Source organism: Myodes glareolus, chromosome 8 (assembly GCF_982192425.1).
Source record: "Myodes glareolus chromosome 8, mMyoGla1.1, whole genome shotgun sequence".
Lineage (NCBI taxonomy): Eukaryota > Metazoa > Chordata > Mammalia > Rodentia > Cricetidae > Myodes > Myodes glareolus.
This window is the reverse complement of record NC_142033.1, coordinates 74,587,582-74,612,887: the sequence shown is the minus strand read 5'-3', so window position 1 is coordinate 74,612,887 and position 25,306 is coordinate 74,587,582. Positions and strand designations below refer to the sequence as shown.

General features: G+C 53.7%; 2 protein-coding genes across 4 annotated transcripts; both read left to right on the top strand.

The window, feature by feature from the left end:
- The first annotated feature begins 1,999 nt into the window (after positions 1–1,999).
- On the top strand, positions 2,000–6,234 carry Castor1 (cytosolic arginine sensor for mTORC1 subunit 1). 3 transcript variants are annotated; one of them, XM_048449943.3, is made up of 9 exons: positions 2,000–2,244; positions 2,781–2,851; positions 3,897–4,084; positions 4,166–4,298; positions 4,488–4,614; positions 4,968–5,081; positions 5,249–5,331; positions 5,425–5,519; positions 5,656–6,234. In XM_048449943.3, exons 1-9 carry the CDS (start codon positions 2,132–2,134, stop codon positions 5,731–5,733), a joined length of 1,002 nt encoding a protein of 333 aa, XP_048305900.2. In that variant the 5' UTR covers positions 2,000–2,131; the 3' UTR covers positions 5,734–6,234. The 3 variants fall into 3 exon arrangements, with proteins under 3 accessions (XP_048305900.2, XP_048305902.2, XP_085548245.2); XM_048449945.3 differs by having other exon boundaries at positions 2,030–2,244; positions 4,491–4,614; XM_085692119.2 differs by lacking the exon at positions 2,000–2,244 and adding an exon at positions 2,426–2,534.
- Positions 6,235–19,945: 13,711 nt separating this feature from the next.
- Positions 19,946–23,857, top strand: Osm (oncostatin M). The gene is made up of 3 exons (XM_087909144.1): positions 19,946–20,121; positions 21,583–21,719; positions 22,287–23,857. The coding sequence occupies exons 1-3, from the start codon at positions 20,088–20,090 to the stop codon at positions 22,845–22,847; spliced, it is 732 nt and encodes a 243-aa protein (XP_087765270.1). The 5' UTR covers positions 19,946–20,087; the 3' UTR covers positions 22,848–23,857.
- The last annotated feature ends 1,449 nt before the right edge of the window (positions 23,858–25,306 follow it).

Sequence of the window (25,306 nt, the reverse complement as noted above, 5' to 3'; positions counted from 1 at the left end):
CCACCTGAGTGCTGGGATTAAAGGCATGTGCTGGCCTGGTTCCTTTCTTTTTATTGGGGGTGGGGGATGGGGATTGGAGGAGGATCCCTGTGAGATAGCTTAGAGCTGTTCCTCCTCCAGAGCCAGGCCTCAATGCCGCTGCAGATCCCATTAACCTCTGAGCACTTCACACTGTGTCAGGGCTGCCACCAGGATGAGGCACTGTAGATGCCTGACAGGCTTCCACCAAAGGCTGACAGGTAAGGGGTGAGGTTGGCCTCCTTGATACAATGCTACTTGCCGTTTGCTGACATGGTCCTCTTGCTAGGCTGGGCTTGTGCCTGACAGAAAAGGAGTTCTGTGTCCTCCTCCTCCAAGAGCCACATTTGTACCCCAAGGCCCTCACTCACCCAAGTGAGCAGACTGCCATGGAGGGGCAGGCAGGTGCTCAGTGACAACTGATAACTGGCAATGGCGAGAACAGGGTGTCCCTGGGAGAAGGTTCCCCCCTTCTGCTGAGGAAGCAGCTTTTCTAGTCAAACAATAGTGGCTGTTCCTGGCCTGAGACCAAGCTGGGCCAGACCATAGGAGAGAACAGGGAGGGAAAAACAGACTCTCTGGGAGCTTCAAACACAGCCTGGGCCTAGAACATGTTGTTCCGGCACAGCTGAGGCTTGAGGCTTGAGAAGTGAGTGGACACCAGAGGCTCTGGGCAGCTCACTCGCTCTCTGCTCCTGCCTCTCACCCACTGCTTTCCCACTCCACACCTGCTATGGTGAGATGGACTCAGCCTTTGGGAAGTGCTCCCACCCACCCCCAGTTCTCCAGAGAACCAGCCAGGATGTGGTGGCTGCACTGTGTTCCATGAGAATCATCTGGAGCTAGAAAAGCCAGGAACAGGGCTGAGCCCAGCTTCCGTCTGCCTGTGGTACTGGGTCCAGAACACGAAGTCCTGCATGGGCCTGCTGGGTCCTGGTCGTGCCTGAGGCCGACTTTAACCTACCTTGTTCAACACCTTCAAGCTGAGGCTTGAGTGCCTGGGCCAAATCAAGGCCCCATGGAGCATGTTGTGTCCTGCCATGGAACCAACCTGTGCCTGCTCATTCCTGCTCAGCCTTGGGGTCTTCTTAACCTTGATCATACCTGGGGTGTCTGCCAGCGCTTGGGGCCTTCTTGGATCTGAAGCAAATCTAGATGTGCTCAGACCAGTTGCGTTCTGCTGATTGTGACAAGCTTTGAGGAGACTTTTATGGGGCTCAAGTCTCTGGCCTGAGTACCCAGGGAGCCTCAAGTGCAAGGGCCTGTCCCCTCAATACCTGAGCCCTGGGCGGTCCCAATTCAGGTACTTCTGGGTTGTTTCCCTGGATTAACCCCAGGGAATACTTTGCTTCGCTAGGTGATAGGATGTTTTTTTCTGTGCTTCCCCTTAGAGAGGAGCATTCTACTCTGGAAGTCGGGGGATTAAAACCTAGGACAGCTGGTCAGAACGATGGCCGGGTAGAGGATGTAGTATTATCAATACCAGCCCAGGGCAGCCCTTGCCTAGTGATCTTTAGTCACGATCAGCCTTGTCAGTTCTGCAGTCCCTGTCCCCAGCAATAAAAGGAAGGACAAAGGCGCCACCCAGCTGTACCGCTCACGGATCTCCAGTCTCCACGCTCCGGATATCTGTGAACAGCATTCCGGCCCTAGCCGAACTCCCGGCAAGTCTTGAAGCCCTCCCGCGTCTTAATTGCCTCAACTGTAAAGCCCACGTGCAAGCCTGGAGTTCAGACAGGACCCTGAGCTTCCGGCACGTTTCCAAACCCAACACAGCCAGCGGCCAGCGGAAAGGGCGTGGCCAGGGCGTGGCCTGGAGGCCGCCGAGGGGTGGGAGCAGGTAGGGATCCCCAGATGGGACTAGAAGAATGGACAGCAGACCCAAGCAGGGTTCGAGGGCAGCCTGCAGCGCCGGGAAGGCGGGGCTTGGGAGGAGGCGTGGCCACTTCGTAGAGGCTGTGGGGCGTGGCCTCCGGAGAGTGGGTCGGTGACTGGGCGGGCCCGCGGCGTAGCGGGCGGTGCGGAGGCCCTCAGCGCGGCTCCTTTAAGCCGGGCGCCGCCCCGCCACTGCCTGGGTCTAGCTGGCGGCGGGGCCGTGGCCGCGCGATCTACGATGGAACTCCACATTCTAGAGCACCGGGTGCGGGTACTGAGCCTCGCCCGCCCGGGCCTCTGGCTCTACACCCACCCTCTCATCAAGCTGCTCTTCCTGCCCCATCGCAGCCGGTGCGCACCCGGGTTCAGGGGCGCAGGTCAGATGGGTGGGGGCTCCTCTGTCACTCCAGGCCAGGGGCAGAGGATTAGGGTCGCCGCGAGGGAGCGGCGTGTACCGGGTGGGGACGCTGTCCTCTCTGGCCGCCATCTGGCCGGGGATTACCCTTTCTGAGACGCCGCCTATCCGGCCTGGAGCAATCCTCTTGCAGGGCTTGTCAAGGTGCAAACTGCCTGGGATAGGCAGTGTAGTGGAGCATGCCTTCTAGCCCTACCTCAGCCCTTTCCCAGACTCCACGGAAAGTGTAAGAGTTGGCTAGGGGAACCCAAAGCCCGATACCTCTAGAGTGTGGAATGAAGGGGAGATCTGGAGTTGGAAAACAGCAGGAGATCCCAGACGTTGGACCCAGACCACATTGCTCCGAGGAAGAAACTGAAGCCTGAGGGCGGGTCAGGAAGGCGCCTGGCGGGGGGTCCTTTAGTGCTGCTGGAGCAAAGTTCGCTTGTCCTCTCCAGCCTGAAAGTCTTCCCACCCCTTCCTTCCCCACTAGGTGCAAGTTCTTCAGCCTGACGGAGACCCCGGAAGATTACACACTCATGGTGGATGAGGAGGGCTTTAAAGGTGGGAACTGACTCCTTGCTCACCTCTAAGCCCTATTCTTACCAGGCACAGCTTCCAGAGAGCTTAGGACTCAAAGGCATATGGATCTGGATTCGAACCTCCACCCCTCACTGTTTTCTCATATCTAAGATGTAGTCATGGCAGTTTAACAGTATTTATGAGATTTTTATAAATTTAAAGGCCACAAAGGGCTGGATATGAGTCCCAGGCCAGCAAGGCGGTGGGGGGTCTCACTGTTTTAGGCCAGATTAAGGTGGTTTAGCTGTAGCTAAAACACCTGTAGCTGTTTTAACCCCTGGTCATTGTTTCTTCTTGGAATTAGCTCCCCAGTGAAAGCCAGCTTCTCTTTTACTGGCCTGGGAAGTCTAGGAGTCTGAGGGTTGGGGAAGGAATGCAGGAACAGGCAGCAAGCCCAGAGCAAGGTCCTGGGGCCTCCTGGCTGTGCTTGGGCGAACAACAGTCACCCTGGCCCTTGTCCCTCTTCAGCACTGGAACCTGGGAGCTGACTTCTGACTCCAACTTCTGCCTGCCTGGCCTGGCCTCTAAGGCCTGGAGTCTCAAGCCAGCCACCTGGAGTTTGGCCTAGCCGCCCTCCCAAAGGACTTAGTTTCCCTGTTTTGCAAGGAAAGCTCTTGCCTGCAAGGGAGCACCTCCCCATCAGTAGGTCGCTCGCGCCCTCTGGTGGTGCGATGAAGTCAATCAGCCCACAGAAAAGTCCTGAGGAATATCCCATTTTGCAGGTAGGAAACCGAGACTAAACAGGGCTTGCAATCCCAGCACTTAGGAGGCTATGGCAAAAGGATCAATTTGAGTTCAAGCCCAACCTAATCTACATCGTAAGACACGGCCTCACAGGAAACAAGCAATGAGCAACCACTTGTCTCAAGTCTCACAGCAAAATGGTAAAGCTAGGACGTCACCCTAGTTCTGAGTTTGAGAATGCCTTCATACACACGGAGGCAGAACTGAGGAGAGACAGCCATGAGCTCCAGTCCTGACCTGCCTTGCTAGAACTTGCTAAGGTTCATGTACCTCCTGCCCACAGAGCTACCCCCATCCGAGTTCCTGCAAGTGGCCGAGGCCACATGGCTGGTGATGAACGTATCATCCCACAGTGGGGCCGTGATGCAGGCTGCTGGTGTTACCAAGATTGCCCGGTCTGTCATTGCCCCGCTGGCCGAGCACCACGTGTCTGTGTTGATGCTGTCCACGTACCAGACAGACTTCATCCTGGTGGGTTTGGGCAGGTGCTGTGGCAGGGCGGGAGCTGAGGTGCCTGAGTCTCCGTAATGTGTGCCGTTTGCCTTGACCCAGGTTCGGGAGCAGGACCTGTCTGTAGTGATCCATACACTGGCCCAGGAGTTCCAAATCTACCGTGAAGTAGGTGGGGAGCCTGTTCCGGTTGCCAAGGACGATTCGAGCAACGGCTTTCCACGAGCCCAGCACGGTAAAGTCTGCCCTCCAATACCCAGATTTCGGTGGGACCTTTCCCCACAGGAGGGCTTGTCTTTCGAAGGGCTGGGATGGGTGTTTCTCAATGTGTGGGATAGGTACACCCAAGCCCTTCCCTACCCGGCCACCAGGGGTCGCCCCAGCCCAGGATTGCCTTTTTATCTTACGGCCTCTGTGTCTCTAGCAGGGCCCGGCCCCACCGTGCATCCCATTCAGAGCCCGCAGAACCGATTTTGTGTCCTCACACTGGACCCTGAGACATTGCCAGCTATTGCCACCACCCTCATCGATGTCCTCTTCTACTCACACAGGTGGGTCATGCATGCACTTGATCTCTGGCCTCACTATTGCTCCATGCACTCTGACCTTTGTCTCATCCATCCCTTCTGTCACTCTGTGTCCTCAGTGCCTTAGGGTTCCTGACAGCCCAGTAGCCCTCAGCCAGAGGTGTTGACAGAGCCACTCCAAACCACATACACCCCAGTCAGGCCCTCTGCCCAAGGCCCTTGGTTTTTGGCAGTTAGGGCTTGTCCCTTAGGAAATCAGGATTCTCTCATGAGGCCCTTTCCAGAGCCATTCTTCTGGCTCCTCTGTAGTCTGGTATTCAGGAAACGGAGAGGGCCATGTGCCTGGCAGAGCCCTTGACCCTGTCATCCCTCTCCAGTGTCCCCAGGGAGGCAGCCTCAAGTGGTCCTGAGTCAAGCTCCATCCCGTTCTTCGCTTTCTCCCTCATTGAGGGTTACATCTCCATTGTTATGGATGCAGAGACCCAGAAAAAGTACGTAACCCTTCCCCGACCCCCAAGAAGGTCATAGCCCCTCAGCTAGCCTCAGGGAAGGGGAAGGTGGGGTGCCAGACTCCGTGGTTAGCAGGAGGATATGCCTTAGGGGTCAGGGTAGATAGGGATGCTTGGGTGCCCTTTCTGTCACCCACCTGCCTCCCTAGGTTCCCCAGCGACCTCCTGCTGACAAGTTCCTCTGGAGAGCTGTGGAGGATGGTGCGCATCGGGGGACAGCCACTGGGTTTTGGTGAGAACCACACACACCCCAAATTGGGGGTTAGGACAAGCCTATGGGTCTCCACAGCATTTACCCTGAGCCACCCGTGTCTCCAACCCTCAGATGAATGTGGGATTGTGGCCCAGATCGCAGGTCCCCTGGCAGCTGCAGACATCTCTGCTTATTACATCAGCACCTTCAACTTTGACCACGCGCTGGTGAGTGCCTGGACTGGGCTGGAGGTCCCTGCAAGGCCCCAGAGGTGGGGACGGGAAGAAATCCCAGCTGATTTGGGGAGTTGGGCATCCCTGGCCAGACTCAGCCCTGGCATTTCATGCTATGCCCTTACCCCAGGTGCCTGAGGATGGGATCAGCAGTGTCATTGGTGTACTCGAGCGAAGGCCAGAAGGGCTGACTTCCAAAGATCCATAGGGAACACAAGGCTCCCAGAACTCCCTTACCATGGGGCTCTCAGAGACTTTTCTGAGCTCTTTCCTGAAGCTGCAGAATGAGCCCCTCATCCTTCCTACCAAGGGACCCTGGTTCTGCTGTGTGTATGTAAGCTGCATGGAGCTGACACTCGTGGACATGTGTGCACCCCTAGGCAGGGTGGGCAGTGCTGCCTCCAAATATCTGCCCGAAAGGACACCTTGGTGCTTGGGGCTTAGACCCCCAACCCATCACTTTCTACATGACCTCAGCGTTTGCACAGTCCCTGCGCGAGGGTCGAGCTGTCCCCGTCCCAGCTGACTGGGTCCTTCTGCCCTGAGCTGGGCTCTGCTCTCCAGCTTGGGTCCTGGCCTGGTGAGCTCCAACAGTGCCTTCCCTTCTTGGGGCTCCCAAGGAAAGGGTTTTTACATCTCACTCTTATTTTTATGACTGTTTAAATAAATAAAAGACTTTCTGAGCTGGGCCTTCAGGCTCTGAATGACAGCCAGTTGTCAGGTCTTGGTCTCTCACCTCCGTGACTTTTCGAGCAGTATGTATGTGACAGATGAGTAACTGAAGCCTCTAATGCATTTGTGACGAGGTCACATGGTTCCCAGCCAAAGCTAGAGTCCATTCATTCTTAGTTACAGGATGACCTAGAGTTCTATACAGGGAGAAATCCCTGTCCTTCTTACCTGAGTCCCCTATCTTGACACTGGGAAACCTATCCAGGAGGTCCCAAAACACCTTCCTCCAGGCTACTGCCTACATTCCTATGTGTCTTGCCCGAATTCTTATGCCCCTCTTGTGGAGAAATCACATAGTTTATGACATTTGAGATGGTGGCCAGGCCTTTTCCCGCTGAGGTGCAGGGCTAAGCAGACAGAACAGAACCCTAGAGGCCGCTTGGAGCCCTCTTTGCCCTCCAGGGTTATATGTCTGGGCACATCCGAACCTGGGTCTTTCTGTCATGGGGCCTCCTGCTCAGTAGGACCAGGACTCCATTGAAGCAGCCAGGGCCCCACACATGCCCTGGGAGGTTATCAGATGCCTTCAGCTGAGACCCACCCATGCTCAGGAGGGGAAGAAGGGCGTGACTTCTGTGTACCCAGGTCACAGTGACTCCCCAGAAAAGCCAACACATGGGCTAGGCTTCTGGCAGTATGCCCACGTGGTTCTGGGGACCCCGAGGCTGGGGCCTCAGGTTGCAGATCCGATGAGCCTAGAGCACAGCCCGGCATGGTGAGTGAGTGGTGAGAGACCTTGGCCGGTCCTCCTCCTCAGCCTCAGTTTCTCCGTGCCCAGGAATAACTCCCTTCTGGGACCCTGGGAGGGAGCATTTTCTTGGAGTTTGGCTGGGTTGGGGAATGGGATGGAGAACTCCTGTCTCCTGCAGTTGGGGATTAGTGTAAGCTCGGGCTGGGGTGGTGGGCAGACTGCCCTAGAGAGGGGTGAAGACGTTCAGGGCTGCTTCTCCTGTACCCAGCTGGCCCTGTGCCACTTGGGAGGTCTGCCAATGAGTCACTCTCAGGTTTGAGTGCTGTTGTCCTGGTTCTCAAAAGCCTCAGGCCTCAGCCAGGTTCTTACCGGTTCCAGCTGCTTGTCAGGGCTTCCCACTGTCTGATCCAGATGGGGGCCAGAACCTTGGCCCAGAAGGCTGGTCAGGAGCACCCCAAGGCTGGGGCATCCGGCTGCAGATGCAATGAGCCTAGTTGGCAGTGTGCACAGCTTGGTGAGTGTGTCTGTGTGCTCACTTCTTTCTCTGTCTGCATCTGACTTGTCTGTGTGGAGGGTCTTGACTCTCAAGGTACTGGGATCCTTGGGGTCTCAGGGCTGGGGTTCTAGCCTCTAGCAGGTCCACTAAGTTCAAGGGGCCTCAGACATTTGAGGGGCACAGGCACAGGGCTTAGAAGGTGCCCCAAGGAGGGGTTCTCCAGCCCAGCCTGGTGCCTCAGAGAGGGGCTTTCACTCCAGCCTGTTTCCTCTCTGGAGGCTGATCTTCACTGTTGGGCCTAGCAGTCTCCAGGCTGAGGTAGAGGCTGAGACCCAACCCGTCTGTTCTCCATTGGCCTCTTTGGGGGTCTTGGAGCCATCAGTGTGGTCAGCCTGGGCTGGGTCAGCAGGTCTGCCCTACAGGCAATGGAAGGGATGCTTAGTCTTCCATCATAGAGCCCAGGGTCCAGCTCCGGCTGAGATGGGACAGGAGGAAACTTCAGCTGGGGCCCATTTCCATCCTCTCCCATCTTGTCAATACACAGGAACCCATCTCAGGTCTTCCTCCAGGATAGGAACAGAAATTCAGGGTTGCCTGGGCCTGTATGTGCCAAGTTGCATCACGGTTGGGTTTTTTTCATCTTAATTTTTAAAGATTTATTTATTTTATGTGTGTGTTTTGCCTGCACGTGCATGTCTAGTGCCCACAGCGGTCAGGAGAGGGAATCGGATCCCCTGGAAGCGGAGTTATGGATTGTTGTGAGCTACCATGTGACTGCTGGAAACTGATCCTCTAGAAGAGCAGCCAGTGCCCTTAACCATGGAGCCATCTCCCCAGCCCTCATAGTTGGACTCCTGCTCCTTTGTAGGAGTGAGAAAAGAAGGTGCTTGCCACCACACAATGCCAGGATCCTGCCCTGCAGGAAACCCAGCCAGGAGGCAGGAGCAGGAGGTGAAATTGTCTGCAGCTGGTGCTGCATGCCCACAAGGAGGCTGCTTCTCCCATTGATCTTGGTGCCCTCCTCTGTGGGGAAGGGCTGTTAGGGGGTATGCAGTGCCCTCCTCTGGGGAAGGGCTGTTAGGGGTAGGCCTGTTGGTTCACATCCCATATGGTCTTTCTCATCCTCAGTTCACACAGATGGAAATGAAGCACAGAACTGAAGTAGCTTGCTCAAGGCCACACAGTTAGGGCTAACAAAATCAGGGTTCTGAAAGGGTCCGTGTGCCCACCGGGCCTGAGAAGTGTGTGTGTGTGTGTGTGTGCGTGCGTGCGTGCGCGTGCGTGCGTGCGTGCGTGTGTGTGAGAAAGAGAGAGAGAGAGAGAGAGAGAGAGAGAAAGAGAGAGAGAGAGAGAGTTAGTTTAGAGGAGCCCTGAAGGATGGGAAAGATTTTGTCAGATCTCTTGTAATCCAAGCTGTCTGCGTTGGTGGCCGGGTGTCTGCTGCTGGTGACAGCTGACAGCGGCTGTGTGGGCAGGCACGCGAGGTCTGGCCCTGGCTCCTCCCTGACCCTGAGCCGAGTAGGGTGGAGATATTGAGCAATGGCCCCTGTCTGTCACTTTCCCAAGAGAGTCATGGTGCTGGGGTTCTGAGCCATGGGCGCTTGTCATAGTGATGCCCAGAACTTCTTTCCAGGGGATTAGCTATGGCATCATATGGATATTGGTGCTCTGTGTGTGTGTATGTGTGTATTTTTGCTAGTCACCTATACACATAGAGAAGGGACAGTGTTCTGGTGTGGTCATTACCCAGTCCTCTTTGGTGAGCATGTGGATGTCTGTCTGTGTACGTGTCTGTGTTGTATGAATGTTCACTGTGGGCTTGACTCTATCTCTGCATGTGTGTAGGAACTGGGGGCATCTTTGGTGTTTACATGATCACAGGTGCCCTCTGCCCCTGTTGCTTCTTCCCAGGGCCCCTGTTTCCCCAAGGATGGGGTTGCCCCCTTGCTTTCCTCCTTTTCAGCTCTCCTAGCTCACACTTCACCCCACTCTCTGTTCCCTTGCCTGCTGCCCCCAAAGCAACCATCGACAGCTGTCTGCCTAGACCCCAAGATACAACCACCCTCCAGTCCCTGCCTCTCCCGGGGCCTCCTGATCAGCACCCAGTACCCTATGGGTGTTCTTGTTCCTGGTCTTGGCCCTGGTCTCTGCTGGCTTTAGTGACTCAGTTCCCTTTCCTGTCACTGCACAAGTGAGTTGTCCCCCGGCATGTCCCTTGAGAACACAGCCCCACAGCTGTGCTCCTTCTCAAGCAGACCCTGGGCCTCCCACTCACTCATGTAACCTTGGAAACCCCTTGGCTTTCCCGAAGTGGCTGTATGTCTGTCTCCCTTCCTGCATCTTTCTTTTCACCCATCTCTTTCCTCCCCCTCTTCCATACTGAAGGGCCCCTCACATACTGAGTAACACCCCAAACCCTTGCTGTGCTTTTAAGCTCTTCTTTAATTTTTTTCTTAGTGTTTGCATGGTGTGGGCATGCATGGACACATGGGTATGTGGATGCAGGGATGCATGTCTGTGGAGGCCAGTGGTCAAAGCCACGTGTCTTCCTCTATGGCTTGCCACCTCGTTTTTGAGGTCGGGTCTCAATGAACCTAGAGCTCCATGTTCCTGCTAGACTGACTGGTCCCTGACCCCCAGTGCTGGGGTTTCAGATGCCCACCACCATGCCCAGCTTTTACATGGTGCTGGGGATCTGAACTCAGGTTCTTGTGCTGGTGCACCAAGCTCTTTACCCACGCCATCTCCCTAGTTCCTCGTTTTTATGCATGTGAGTGTTGCCTGCATGTATATGCATCACGTGTGTGCAATGCCTGCAGATGTCAGAAGAGGGTGGCGGATCCTCAGGAACTGGAGTTGCAGGCAGTTGTGGGTGAACCATGGATGCTGGGAACTGATTTCGGGTCCTCTGCATGAGCAACAAGTGTTCTTAACTGCTGGGCCATCTCTCCAGCTTCTACCCCAATTTTTAAATTGGCATAAAATTTGCAAATTTTTTCCCCTTTCTCTCTTGAGACAGGGTCTTGTCTGCATGTCACGATCCTCCTGCCTCAACCTCCCCAGTGCTAGGATTACAGGTGTGCTGACGGCCATTTTCAATCCAGTGATTCCATGGTATTTGGCACATTTAGTTCCAAACCTTTTCTCCACCCGCAAGGAGACCGTGCACACATGAGCAGCCACGCCCATTGTTCCTTCTGTGCTCACCACCGCTCCACATTCTCTCTGCATTTTCCTCCCTGGTTCCTATTCGTGGAACCACACAACCAACAGTGTGTGACTTGTGTGTCATTGCTCCCACTTAGCTCAATGTTCTGGAGTGTCATCTGCACTGTGGCATGTGTCAACATGTCCTCTTCCAGGGTGCTAATACCCCATTGCATGCAATATCTATTGCATGCTGCGTTTTGTTTGTTCATTATCTTTTGAAGAAATTTGGGGATTGCCCACTTGAGCCTATTAGACTCAGAGTCTGAGTAAGCTGGTATGGTTCCTCCATCCTGATTTTAAGTTCATTCTAGAACACGGGGATCAGCAACCCCTTAACACCCTCCCCTCTATTGCATGGGCACCGGGAGGTGCTTGGAAACGGCATGATGAATTCTTTCCTCGGGTGCAGGATAAATTTCTTTCTTATATCATGATGTGGACTTCCCCTGGGGTCTCCCCAAGAACACACATGGAAGACAGAGACTTCACTACATCTCCCAAGTCAGTTACCCAGTGCTGTTGCTGTGGGCACCGGAGTCCTTTTCCCACATCTTCCTCTCGCTGTCCTGGAACTTGCTATGTAAACCAGACTGACCTGAAATTTAAAGATCCTCTGCCTCCTGAATGCAGGAAATAAAGGCGTGCGTCACCACACCCATCCATAACTTCTCTTCCTTGATTGTCTCTGGTGCTCAACTCCTAAGAATAAAGAATCAGAATTGTGCCTGTCTTGCATGTATGAGGATTTGTGTTTAGATGCCCAATATCCTCGCAAAATTCAGGGCCTATGGTGCAGGTATAACCCCAGTATTGGGCGGGGGGGACAGAGACAGGTAGATCCCTAGAGCTTGCTGGATAGCCAGCCAGTCCAGTCAGGCTGGCGAGACCCAGGTTCAGTGAGAGATCCTGCCTCAAAATAAATAAATAATAAACAAATAAGTTTATTTGTTGGAGAGTAATTGAGAAAGACACTGGGCATTGACCTCTAGCCTGCACACCCGTGTACACCACACATACACACACAAACACACACACAAACAAGTCAGCCTTCCATGGCACCTCCCTTCTTTGTGAGACCAGCAGGTGCCACTTTTGTGGAATGGGTGCCCAAGTGAATTGTCTAAAGGAGGGGACATGCCATGCTGCACTCTCTTCTCTCAGCTGGCTTTCCTGGAAAAGTGTTGCAATCTAGAGCAGTCTAAAAGGCAAATTTTCGAACATGCTATAAAAGAGTCAGCATGTTTTCAAAGCTGCCCAGAAACATGATCACATGCTCCGGTGTGACAAGGGCGACAGAGACTTGATTCCTTTGGAAGGGACCTAAGCAGCTGGACCGCATGAGATCAGCTGCTCCAGTCAGCAGCCCAGGGTGCTGTCCCTCCAGAAGCCTGGGCACAGATGTGTTGGTGCGTATGTGCCAGCCGAGCGTGTCTGGATCCTGCAGGTTGGCAGGCATGACTCCTCTGTGCTGTGGCTGCTCCAGATGGCCACATCTGGATGTCCATGCTGATGCCAACTGCGGTCTCTTCAGCCCCTCCTGAATCCTGGGCCCTGTCTGCACCCTGAGCACGGGACACACTTTCCTTCCTCATTTTCCTCCCTCTCTATTGGACTCTTGGTCACACCTACCTGGTCCTGTGCCGCTTACCTTTGCCCCTGCGGAGAGACTGTCATTTCTGTCACTTGGCAGCTTCAGCTCTGGACAATCCATTGAACATGCTGGTCCCTTGGCCTAGGAAGGCTTTCTGAGCTACAACCTGCATTTTCTCCCCTTTCAGGATCCTGCCTTCTATGCCTCAATTTCTCCATCTGCAAAATGGAGCTGGCTCCTAAAGCGGTTATGAGAATCTGGTGGTGTGCCCTGCAAAAGTGTGTAATGCCAAGCCTGGCACATGAAAAAATCTAGAAACCTATCTAGTTTTGAGGGGCCAGGGAACCCAAATATTTTAGCAAGAATCTGAATTTCAAAATAGGTGTTCCAAAGGCCGGGGAGGTAGATCAGTTAGTAGACTCCTTGCCTATCATGCACGAAGCCCTGGATTCAAGCCCCACAGCTTGTAGGTCTTTGTTGTGGCAGGCACTAGTGGAGGAGGTGGGGTCAGATGTTCGGTGTCAGCCACATAATGGCTCAAGGCCAGCCCGGGATCCATGAGAGCCCGGCTCAAAAAGTGGGCAGTGATTCTACAAGCGCAAGCAATGCGGCCGTACAACTGAATTCCTACCTTGTCACTATTGGACATGGTGGTTCCCTTGGAGGGACACAGCTCTGTGGGGGCCCTGGACCTTCTGTGGCCATTGGGCTTCTCTTACCCTACAGGTTTGACCTGGCCTCCTAGTGGATAGTGAGATCATCCTGGGGTAACTAGCCAGTGGACGGCTGGGCAACCTCTCCTCGGTTGCCAGCTTGTCGATACGACTGTCGTCACTGACCCCCGGTTCCCCTCAGTCTGGGTTCCCCTGAGGCGGGTCTGGTCACAAGAGCTGTGGTGTTGGTGGCTGGTGTGTCAGAGAGAGGTGGAGAGCTGAAGGAACTCTTGTCTCTCCTTCCCCTCTTCTGAATCAGGCTTCAGACCCCTGGGGGTCGGTTACTCATCTGGGGAGGAAGAGAGCACACCTGTCGGCAGGCCAGGGCCCAGGAAGACTCTGTGGTAACTGGAGAACAAGGAATCCCTGGGGCCCCATGACCTCTCTGACCCGCTTGTCCCCGCTCACTAGAGCTTACGTAACCACGCCTTTCTCAACCGCCCCAAGCCACCCAGTGACATAAACCAATGAGTGCCTTCGTCTGCCCCACGACGTGCCAGGTCCATGTTTATCAAATTCCCACTGAGGGCCAGGCTCAGCCCTTGAGTGACATTAACTGTATTAAGAGGAGGCCTGCATTGCCACTGCAGGTACAGCCCTCATAGTACCAGTCTGTGTGTTTCCTTCATTCAGGGTTACACGGGCCTGGCCACTATCCGGTTCTAGAATAGTCCGGCCATTCCTCCCCAGGTTCTGCTGGCAGTCATTCCCCATCCCTGAGTTCCCGCACTCCTGCTGCCCTCCCTGACCTCGTGTGTGAGCATCATCTTCATTGCATTGTGTCAGTGGCCTTTCCTATTGGCGTCCTTCCTTGGACGGAAGCTTCTCAAGGCTTGTCCATGTTGTGGCACATGTCAGTACTTCACCTGTCTTTGTGACTTGATATTGCATTGTGTTGTGTATCTGTACTTTGTTTATCCATTTCCTCTGGCCATTGGGCTTATGCTTTTGGGGAATGCAAATAACCTCTCCTCTGATTCCTGCAGGTTTGTGTGTGGGCATGTGTTTTCTGGTTTTGCTTCTTATTAGAACACGAGTTTGGGACCGATTTTGACTGTATAGTGAATTGCAGACTAGCCTAGGGTACAGAGTGAGGACTAGCCTATGGTACAATTTAGATGTATTTTGGGGTGTGAGTTTAGGAGGAGTGTGTAGTAACGAGGCTGCTAGTTAGTTCTGGCAACTCAGCCCCAAGATAACCACACAGAAACTGTATTAATCAAATCACTGCTTGACCCATTAGCTCTAGCTTCTTATTGACTTACTCTTACATCTTAATTTAGCTCATCTCTATTAATCTGTGTATTGCCATGAGGCTGTGGCTTATCGGGTAAAGTTCTGGCATCTGTGTCCGTCGGGGCTACATGGCTTCTCTCCAACTCCTCCTTCTTTCTCCCAGCATTCAGTTTAGTTTTCCCCATCTAGCTCTACTCTACCCTAGCAATAGGCCAAGGCAGTTCCTTTATTCACCAATGGTATTCACAGCATACAGAAGGGAATCCCACATCAGGAGCAGACTTGCTGGGCTAATTCTTTGTGTTTGTCTGTTTTCCAGGCAATGTCTTGCATTCCTGCCAGCATTGTACAAGGGTTCTAGTGTCCCTGTATTGTCATCAATGCTTGCTACTGTCTGTCTCTGACTCAGCCCATAAGGGTGTGGTACAGTGGTAGCTCTGTACCTCTCTACATCTCCTAATTTCGAGCAACCTTTCAGATACTTCTAGGACAGTCCTGTATCTTTTCCTTCAGTAGAAAATGTCTGATCAAATCCTTTGTTAAGGGTGTGTGTGTGTGTGTGTGTGCACTCACAGAAGCTAGAGACAAGCTTGGGTGTCATGCTTAGGAATACCAACAACCTCCTTTGAGACAGGGTCTGTTCTGAGCCCAGCGCTCACCAGTCAGGCTGGCTAGTGAGCGTCTGCGATGTCATTTTTGTCACCCTGCTGCCAGGATCACAGGAATAGGCCACCATGCCTGGCATTTTTCTGTGGGTTCTGGGGATGAAATTCAGGCCAAGGCTTCATTGACTGTGCCATCTCCAGCACACTCTGCCCAGTTTCATTACCCCACCCATTCATCCCCAGGATCTCCTGAAGCACAGACTGCCTTGATCTCACCATGTAGCTGAGGCTGACTTTCAACTCACTGTGTAGCTGAAACCGACCTTGAACTCACTGTGTGCTGAAGTTGACTTTGATCTCACTGTGTAGCTGAGGCTGACCTTGGTCTCACTGCGTGCTGAGGTCGACCTTGAGCTCCCCAGGTAGTTGAGGCTGACCTTGAACTCCTGATCCCCCTCCTTCCACCTTTCCAAGTGCTCGGATCACAGGCCTGAGCTACCACACCTTTTGCCCATTTTTAATTGTATTGTTCGTGCATCTTGTGGTTGTATTGTGCCACTGAGGTTTACAGGGAAGAGAAACCGAGGCCCCGAGAGAGCGTGACTCAGTTGAGAAGGGGCTCATGAGCCGTAGGGACTGCAACTTGAATCTGCGTCTACCTCTGACCCAGCAAGTGAGGGTCCACCCACTATGCCCAGTGGAGCAGCCTCCTGCACCCCACCTCAGGCCGTGGCAGGTCCTGGCCATGCATTTAAAGGGGCAGAGCCCTTGCAGCCAGAGGGTGGGTCGGAAAGACTGGGAGATAGCAGTTCTGAGGAAACAAACCCACCCTCTCTTCCTCTCCGCATCACGAGGACCTAACTGACGTGGCCCAGGAAGAGGGGACAGCCCGGGCCCTGTGGTTGAGGATCCTATTTATACTGGCTGTTGCAAGCCTTTCCTGTCGGCGATAACGACGACGTCACTAGGAGCTGACCTCACCAGAATCGCTGACGCATCTTCCCTCACGCTTTGCCTGGCTGGTAGTGAGTCCCCGCCTCTGGGCCTGTGGGCCACTCCCACTGCTCCTGTGTAGCGCCAAGGACCCTCCACTGGTGTCCCCACCCTCCAATCCTGACTCCTCTTGTAATCTGTTATGGACTGGAACCTGTTTCTGGAGTCACAGTGTAAATCCTAACTCACAATATCTCAGATGAGACTGTATTTGGAAATGGTGTTCTTCAAGAGGTAAATCAAAAAGGGTCATTGGGGGGCTTTGAGTCAGTATGACTGATTAGGAAAAAAATTAGGGGCTGAGAGACAGCTCCATCAGTAAAGGGCTTGCTTTGCAAGCATGAGGACCTGAGTTCAAATCCCTGGAATCTTTGTAAAAAGCCAGATGTGGTCATGCAGGACTGCAACCCCAGCACTGTGTAAGGAATAGAAACGGAAATGTCTGGAGTTTTCAACTGCTAGCCTGGCTCCAGAATCGGATGCTAGGTCCCACCTCAAGGGGTAAGACAGGATGCGCAGTGTCCTCCTATGGCTTCCGTGTGCACACGCACACTCCCATGCATCCACACACCACTATCACACACAGCATATACATGCACACACATATATCTGCACACACACACACACAAACAAACACACACTCTTATATACAAATGTGGAGAGTAACAGAGGAAGATACTTAACTATGCTTAACTGTGAGCTCTGGCCTCCACACGCACAGACACAAGTTGTACGTGTGCCTGTCTTTGTATGTACACAGACATGCATGTACCATATACAAAGAGGTCAGGACACAGAAAATGCAGAAGCAGACAACTATATAAGGACACTGGGAAAACATGGCCACCAACAAGCCACGGAGCAGCCACGTGGTGTGGCATATTCCAACAATCCCAACATTAGAGAGGCCAAAGCAAGAGGAATGAGAATCTGAGGCCAATCTGGACTACAGGGTGAGTCAGAGGCCAGCCTGGGCTACGCAGCTGAGAACTGTCCTAAATAAATCAACAGCTAAGGAACTGTCCCTGGGAAAGAACCAGTTCCAGTGTCTAGCTCTACAATGGGAGGGTGTGCGCTTTTTGTTGAGGCTGCTCAGCCTGTGGGACGGTGCCTCCCCTCGTCCGTCCAGAGGCTTCAATGAGGTGTGCACAGAAAATGAAACTGGACTGAGATGGCACGGTAAGGAATGTGCGCAGACATGTTTTGCTGTGATTCCCTAGTGACGCCGTTGTGTGCACGAGGCATTTGCCTTCTGCTGGGGACTATATGCCATCTAGGGAAGGTTTCTGTCTACAGGAGGCTGTGTAGAGGTTCCGTGCATACACTATGCCATTTTTAAAAGGGTCCGAGGTTTCTGTAGACTTTGGTACCTTTGGGAAGGAGACCCCCAAATCAGTCACTTGTGTGTACCAAAGGTCAGTTGCACCCAATGATGACAGTTCCAGGAAAGAATACGTACACGCAGACCTTGCCCTGGGTGACAGTTCTGTGCGCAGAACACTCAGATTGGCCCCCCGGATAAGAGCGTGGGGGGACATGAACTTCCCTTCCTTTTTTAATTATTTATTTATTATTTGGTGTAGAAATACCTTCTGTCTCTGTGTTGCTTTTATTGGTTAACGAAGGCAGTTAAGAAACTGCCTTGGCCTGTTGATAGGGCCAAGCTTAGGTAGGCGGAGAAAACCGGGCTGAATGCTGGGAGAAGGAAGGCAGAGAGAGAGAGAGAGACAGACGCCATGAAGCTGCCGCTGGAGACGGAGCCACCGCTGGAGACAGATGTGCTGAAACTTTGCTGGTAGGCCACAACCTTTACACAGATTAATAGAAATGGACTAAATTAAGATGTAAGAGTTAGCCAATAAGAAGCTAGAACTAATGGCCAAGCAGTGTTTTAATTAATACAGTTTCTGTGTGATTATTTCGGGTCTAACCTAGCTGGGTGGCTGGGAACCAAACCAACAAGCGGCCTCCTCCAATATTTATTTATTTTTGGTTTATTCAAGACAGGGTTTCTTTGGTGACTGTCTTGGAACTTGCTCTGTAGCCCAGGCTGGCTTTGAACTCACAGAGATTCACCTGCCTCTGCCTCCCGAGTGCTGGGATTAAAGGAATGCATCGCCACCACCTGGCTTCCTTCCTTTTCTTTTCTTTAGTAATAGGATGCTATGAACATCAAGTGTCCAGGCCAGCACCTAGCCTTGGTGGACACTGGCAGCCCCTTTTACTTGATTTAATTGAATTTATTAGTTTGAGACAGAGTCTCCTGGCCGGCCTGGAACTTGGAGTGAGTGAGCGACTGACTTCCGAGTGTTGGGACCATGTGCCCACCTGCTGATTTTATTTTGAGATTGGGTCTCCCTACCTATCCCAGGCTGGCCTCTGGTTCACACTCCTGCCTCAGTCTCCTGAGAAGCTGTGATTACAAGTGTGTTCCACCAGGCCAGGTTTGGGTGCCCTCTCAACGCTGCAGGGTGGCCTCCAAGGGGGCAACTGCACCTCTTTCTGCCTTTGCTTTCAATGGAGGAGCTAGTGTAGGGTCCACGGTGGGAGAAAGGAACGCTGAGGCGAGGGAGGGCCTCTTGCCAACACAACACAACACGTTCCCCAGCCAGACCTGGCTGCTCAGAGCTTCCCTCTGTCTCCCTGCTACAGTGAGATGAGGCAGTTCCCGCAGGGTCTGGGTGTAGGGGGCAAAGGAGCTGTCCCAGGATGACATCAGGGATGTGAACCGCAGAAGGAGCCCTGGCCAGAGCCCTTAGGGAACAGCACCCTGGAGTGGGCAGAGGTGAGAAACTCAACAGGAGGAAATGAAGACCTCAGGAGGAGGGGTCTAGCCTGGACCAGCCTGGCGGGGTGCTGTCAAGTGTAGCACCCTGCTGGGTACAGGGAGTGGGTGGGTGGAGACACAGCTGCCTCTGGATGAGGAGTGGGGATGAAGATGTTTGTTTAATGGATACATGAGGACCAGCGGCAAGGGGTATAGCTGGGGCTGGGCTCTTTCTGCAGGGTCCCCGCAGCTGAAGCAACTCAGGCCCCCCAGAGTCCCAAGGCCAACCCCCAGCCTCCTCAGGCTACCTCTGATCCCTGAGGTTACAGTCCGAGACTGCTCATTCTAGCTTGGTAGACATGCCGGGGCTTCTAAGCATGGCCTGTGGACCTGGGTCACCCTGGGTCTCAGTTTACCACAGTAAAGCAGCTCACCAACTGGAGACACTGTCTCCAGGGCCATAAATGGTTACGTTCAGCCAGTGCTGAGAAGCAGAAGACCCACCCATGATGGATCACTATCTTTCAGAGAAAGTGAAACCTGGTCTCCAACTGCCACCGCAGCCCCCCCTCCAGCTTCCCTTCTGAGCTCACGGCTTCCCCATCTCCTCCGCCCCCCTGTATCCCGTCCCCCGAAAACTAGTACTTGGAATTTGAGTTTTGTCTTTTCCTTTTATGTCCATGTTGGCAGTGGCCTTGTAAGGTGAACCAAGAAATGCTTTTCTCCTCTTCATTTCACAGGTGAGACTCAGAGTGGTTAAGTGACTTGCCTCATACCACACAGCATGTCAGAAGGTTTGAGATCTAGTCTCTACTCTCTCTTGTTCTGAGTACCCAAGTCTCCTTAGATGATCCTGCCTACAGAGAGGGGACCTGGGATTGGGAAGGATGTAGGGGGCAGCTACTGGGGGAAATGGAAATGCTAGAGGATGCTGGGCTAGGATTAGAGCCACAATCTTGGGGCCCAAGTCTGGCTCTGTGCCCAGAGTCTGGTGGTTTCCGCTTGCAGATGTCCCGACAGCCCAAGCGAGAGGGTGGGAAGGGCACTCAACAAGGAAGATGTCTAGCTCCCCTTTAGCCCTAAACTTCGGTGTCCGGTGAGGTTGGTGGTTCCTGGGCCAAGGGTGGCCTGGGCTTCCAGAGGCCTGGCTTTGCAGCTCCTGCTCTGACCTCTGAACTGACTCCCTGAAGATGGCATGGACCCCCGTGCTGCCCGCTCACCCCAAGAAGGCTGAGGCTGCGGTTTACATCATCCTTGGGCGTGGGGCTGACCTCGAAGAACGAATTCGAAGAAAACGGGAGGAGGAGCGGGCTTGTCATGGCGCCCAGTGCCCATTGGCCGCCTGTGGAGATTTTGGTTTTTGGGGTCATGTTCCCAGAAGGCCTGCCTTCCCCCCTCCCCCTCCCCACCCACCTCACGAGGTGTTGGCCAATCGCCCTGTCGGGCATAAAGTGGCTGCCAGCCCGCAGGACACCCAGTGGAGCCGTGTCAACCCAGAGCGGCACGGGCCGAATCACCAGCACCCAGCATGCGGACACAGCTTCCACAGAGAACATTGCTCAGTAAGTACTTCCTTCCTTTCTGCCAGCCCAGGGCACAGCTGTGCCAACTGGCGGCTGTGGGCACCTTCTGCCCTTTGGGAGCTGCAGATCTAGCATCAGGTGAAGGATGCTGATGAGAGGGAGAACTAGAAGGCCAGGGGTCCGCTGAGACCCCAGCATTCCCACAGGTGCAGATATGATATTCCTGGAAGGCTTCCCGAGGGAGGTGAAAGAGACTGTGTTGGGGACCAGGGCATGAGGAAAGAGGATAGAGTGGAAAGAAGCTGGAGACACCGGGGGCAGATGGGAGAGGCACAGAAAAGGAAGTTACAGGAGACCTGTGAGGAAGTGGGGCAAGTCCTGGGATGGGGCCTCCTTCTTGCCCTGATTCAATTCCCAGGGTCTAGGGTAGATGGAAATTCAGCCGAGTCTGAGGGCCTCAGATCATTTCATTGCATGCACAGCCACACCCCCACGGAGACAAGCAACAAAGCCATCAGTGTGGGTGAGGGTCTTCCCACACACTGATATAGGAAGGCTTACCTGCTGACCAGAACCCCCATGAACAGGGAGGGTACCCCCAGGGCTTCACGCAGCCTATGGGCACACCCCTACAGGCTCTGGCCCACGTGCACTGGTTACATGCTCACTGTGGGCCCTCCCTGGCAGTGTAGCTACAGACACCTGGGGAAGTTGGGGAGGGGACTTGTGGTTGGCACGCCTGGGCTCCTGACCCTCCCCAGCAGCTGGCCCTCCCCAAGGGGCTGGTCGGTTTGTAGGAAGGGAAGGATGGTGTCACAGCCTTCCGGGCCATTGCACCACAGGCCCCTTCCGACCACGTGGCTGCCGGTGCCTGAGGGTGGGGGCCAGCGAACTGGAACTATGTTAGTTTACCCTCACCCCCACGACCTTCTTGGGGACTCCCAGTATCCCTGGTGTGTGTATGTGTGGGGCTTTCTTGACGGAAGGGCAGGAAGGTCGAGGAGAGTTGTGGGCATGTGTGACCTGGGCAGGACCTTCTCTTGCACCTAGTTTACCTTTCCATAGACTGGGTGTCCCTTAGGTGGAGAGTGCCTTCCCCGGCTCTGTGAACAGAGCTTAGCTGAGCCGCTGCCCTGGGGGAGGGGGGCGGTGCACCCAAGTCCACTACTTCATTCTGCCTACATGGAAGGGAGTCAGGGACTTGACCAGTCAGTCTTAGGTCGAGACCAAACCTTGTGTGAGGCCAGCCGCCTCCTAGTGGATCCAAGGCCAACAGGGATGCCGTGTGCAAACACCCAGCTTCCATGCTTGGTAATTGCAGCCGCCCCCACACCCTGTTTGCTCTGTGTGGTGACTCACTGGGAAGGTGAAGCCCTCAGTGAGGGCTTCTGTGCAGATCAGTGCCTGCTCCATGCCCAGCTCTCACTCTGAGCTGCACAACCAGGCACGAGGGTTGTCCATGCCACCAGCAGGTAACCATACCCTCCCTGTCTGTCCCAGGTCTGGTCCTCAGGCTCCTGTTCCTGAGCATGGCACGGGCCACACGCGGCTGCTCCAGTTCTTCTGCACAGCTCCTCAGCCAGCTGCTGAATCAGGCGAACATCACGGGGAACACGGAATCACTCATGAAGCCCTATGTAAGCCCCAGCCAACCCTCAGGGTACCTGAGCCCCAGAGAATCTTAGGGACTAGTGAGAGAGTGAACACATGGAGGTCCCGTTAGGGACAGGAGAGGGAACGGCGTTCTGCTAGGGACAGTGGAGCTGCCTGGCTCCCAGCTCCGTCCCTCGGTGACCACCTGCTGTCACCTGATGGTTTGGCACATGTTCTAGGTTCTCAGAGGTGGCAGTGAGTGAACTAATCCAGTGCTTCTGCAGCCCCCACCGCACCTAGGGACCCTCACCCCACCCACTGCCCACAGTGACTGCCCCCCCCAGACCCCGGTAGCATTCCTGTCCCGTCTCTGCAGCCCCCACTGCACCTAGGGACCCTCACCCCACCCACTGCCCACAGTGACCCCCATGGCCCCGGCAGCCCTCCCGTCCCGTCTCTGTAGCTCAGACTTATCTCTTCTACCTTGGCTTTTGTATCTCTTTGCTGGCAAGATCACACAAGATCTAGGGTTTCAAAGGCAGCAAAGGCAGGTTGATCTGTGTGTATTTGCGGGGTTTTGGCATGCATCCCTCACTCTCTTCCTTTTTCAGCTCCTCCACCAAGGCCTGAACACAACTATCCTGAGAGATGCCTGCACCAAGCCCCCTGTGACTTTCCCACGTGAGGACATGCTACGGGCACTGAACAAGCCTCGTTTCCTGAACACTGTCCACGTCACACTGGGCAGAGTCTGGCACCAACTGGGTGCTTTAAGACAGCAATTTCTGAACATTAAGGATTTTCCAGAGCTGGAGAGGGCCAGGCGGAACATCCAAGGCATCAGGAACAATGTCTACTGCTTGGCCCAGCTGCTCCACCATCACCTGGAGATACCTGAGCCCACACAGGCAGACTCTGGGGCCTTGCTGCCCACTACCACGACACCAAGCATTTTCCAGGCCAAGCTAGACAGCTGCCGCTTCCTGTGGGGCTACCACAGCTTCATGGGCTCAGTAGGGAGGGTCATCAGGGAGTGGGGAGATGGTTCTAGTCGCAGACGGAGACACAGTCCGCGACACAGCCTGTTCCGGGGCTGGCGTAAAGGAGCCCGCAGAATCAGACCCTCCAGGAGCAGCCAGAGCTCCGAATCCAGGGTCCAGGTGCCCCGGTAGCCTGAGGATACACTGACGGACACAGCACAGTCTGTGGATGCGGGATGTCGCCTCTCAGAGGCTTTCAGGGATGCTCCTGTATTCAGAGCTATGAAGAACAGCACTTTAAAGTGTGGCGTCGGGTGGCCCTTCCCACCATGACTGGACTGCAAGGGTAGTCAGGTTGTGGTGCCCCACTCCAAGCCTCCAATCCGAGTGGGGCGGCTGGGTCAGGCCACGTGGGGCTGGCTTTCCATTGATTCAGGGGTCTGATGACACACACTGACTCACGGCTGGGCTGAACCCCCCAGGCTGTTGGTCCTTTCCTCTCATGACTTGAAGCTGTTGCCTCCAGACTTCCTCCTTTCCCTGTGGCTGAGTTCCAAAGGGGAGGTCAGGTCTAGGGCTCTCTCCTGAGTCTCATCCCACCCAGACCAGATACCTGGATGTCTGGGAGACCTCACGTTTGCCCTTTGCAACAGGGGCAGAATATCCTAAAAGGAACACAGATCGAGAAGTTCAGGGGAAGAGAGCTCAGGGCCTTGGCTTGTTCCCTGAGTCTCTGTATGACTGTGGACTTTATATATCTGAGGGTCAGCTTTCTCTATGTAAAGCTGTGGTGTGTGTGTGTGTGTGTGTGTGTTTGGGTCCTTATTTAAGGCTCTCACCGTCTGTCAGCTGCTGGACTCTGACATAGGTGGACATCAAAGTCTCTGTAAATGGGAACATAGGGCGCAAACGGTCATAGGGTGGGTTTATGGGAGGTCTCCCAGCGCCTGTAAGCCCCGTCTTGGGTCCTCGCTGCTTGTTGCTCCCTCTGGTGGTGTGTTGTGGAATTTTCACATGCTGAACCGGTCCTCCCAGAAGGGGACTCAAAAGCGGATGAGTAATTAATTACTTGGAGAGACATGACTAATTTATTGATTTTTTTTATCAGTTTTTAATCACTTTTATATTTATAAGGCTTATTTATAATGTATATTTAATGTTAATATTTTGCTAACATATTTAAAACTTGTCGAATTTCTAAAGTTGCTGTCAGTCTTTTCTTGTGGGAGAAGGTTTGGGGGGAGGGGTTTAGGTGTCAAGGTCAAAGATGTCTGCACTCTAGATTAGAAGTCTGAGCATCATTCAGAAAGGGAAATCCCATGGCCACAGCTGTGTCACACATGGAGCATCTCCTTTTCCTTAGCCGCGTGTGCGTGATTAGGCTTTTCTTGGGGAGATACAACATGCATGCACACATCTCCTCGTCCCAGAATGGGAGCCCAGAACCGACTACAGTCCAAGGCTGAGTTGGTGAAACAGTGCGTTTTATCGGTGTTACACACAGGAGCGTGGTGAGGGGTTACTCAGGGGAGGGATGACTCAGAAGCAGATCTTCCCTGAAAAGCCCACCCAGCGCAGGTGACAGCAGCAGCAGCAGGGTCTCTGAGCACTGTGAGTCCGCTGACAACCCACTGTCCCCTCTCGGAGGCATCAGCTCAGCGCCCTTCTCCAGCAGCATCTCCTCCTCCTTATTTTCTGGGGAGGGACCTTTTGGACTCTTGGCAAGTTTTTGTTCTCCCAGACCTATGAACTTTGGTTTACTTCCTGAGGCTCTTGAGCCTCCTGTCTCCTGGACAGTGTTTCAGTTTTGAGGAAATTGTCACGGAACCCTGTCACTGAACCTGGAGCTCCCTGTTTGCTAGGCCATGTGCCTCTCTCTCCGCAACTTGGGGGTTACAAACCACCCTCCCTTTAAAGATTTTATCTGTGGGTCTGTGCACATGAGTGCAGTGCTGGTGGAGGCCAGGAGAGGGCATCATACCTCTTGGGACTGAAGTTACAGATAGTTTTGGGGGCACTGGGTGCTGGAACTCAAACTCAAGTCCTCTGCAAGAGCAGTAAGTGTTCTTAACTGCCGAACTAGCTCCCCAGCTCTGGGCACACAAATTTTAACCAATGAAAATTTACATCACTTAAAAAAATTATTTATTTATACATGCAGAGTTCTCTGCATGCACGCCTTTATGCCAGAAGAGGGCATCAGGCCCTATTCAGATGACTGTGAGCCACCATGTGGGTGCTGGGAAATCGAACTCAGGACCACTGGAAGAGCAGCCAGTGTTCTTAACTGATGAGCCATCTCTCTAACCCCAAAATTTGCATTTTCTAAAAAAGATGTCTGTCTGTATATGTGTATTTTATTTACATGCTAGAAGAGGTCATTAGATCCCACAAGACTACAGTTATAGACAGTTGTGAGTCACCATGTGGGTGCTGGGAATTGAACCCAAGACCTCTGGAAGAGCAGCCTATGCTTTTAATTGCTGAGCTATCTCTCCAGCCCCACAAATTTACACATTAAAAAAAAAGCTAGATGTACTCCCCCATACTGACAGCCATATGTACCCTATGACTGTCTTGTTTGCGATTGGAGACAGTTTTATATTAAGAGTATTTGGGGGCTGGAGAGATGGCTCAGCAGTTAAGAGCAC

Coding starts and splice junctions, on each gene's coding strand:
- Osm (XM_087909144.1), top strand. CDS start 20,088: ATGCGGACACAGCTTCCACAGAGAACATTGCTCA. Junction 20,122..21,582: donor TCCACAGAGAACATTGCTCA/GTAAGTACTTCC, acceptor TGTCTGTCCCAG/GTCTGGTCCTCAGGCTCCTG. Junction 21,720..22,286: donor AATCACTCATGAAGCCCTAT/GTAAGCCCCAGC, acceptor TTCCTTTTTCAG/CTCCTCCACCAAGGCCTGAA.
- Castor1 (XM_048449943.3), top strand. CDS start 2,132: ATGGAACTCCACATTCTAGAGCACCGGGTGCGGGTACTGAGCCTCGCC. Junction 4,085..4,165: donor ACCAGACAGACTTCATCCTG/GTGGGTTTGGGC, acceptor GCCTTGACCCAG/GTTCGGGAGCAGGACCTGTC. Junction 5,082..5,248: donor GATGCAGAGACCCAGAAAAA/GTACGTAACCCT, acceptor CTGCCTCCCTAG/GTTCCCCAGCGACCTCCTGC.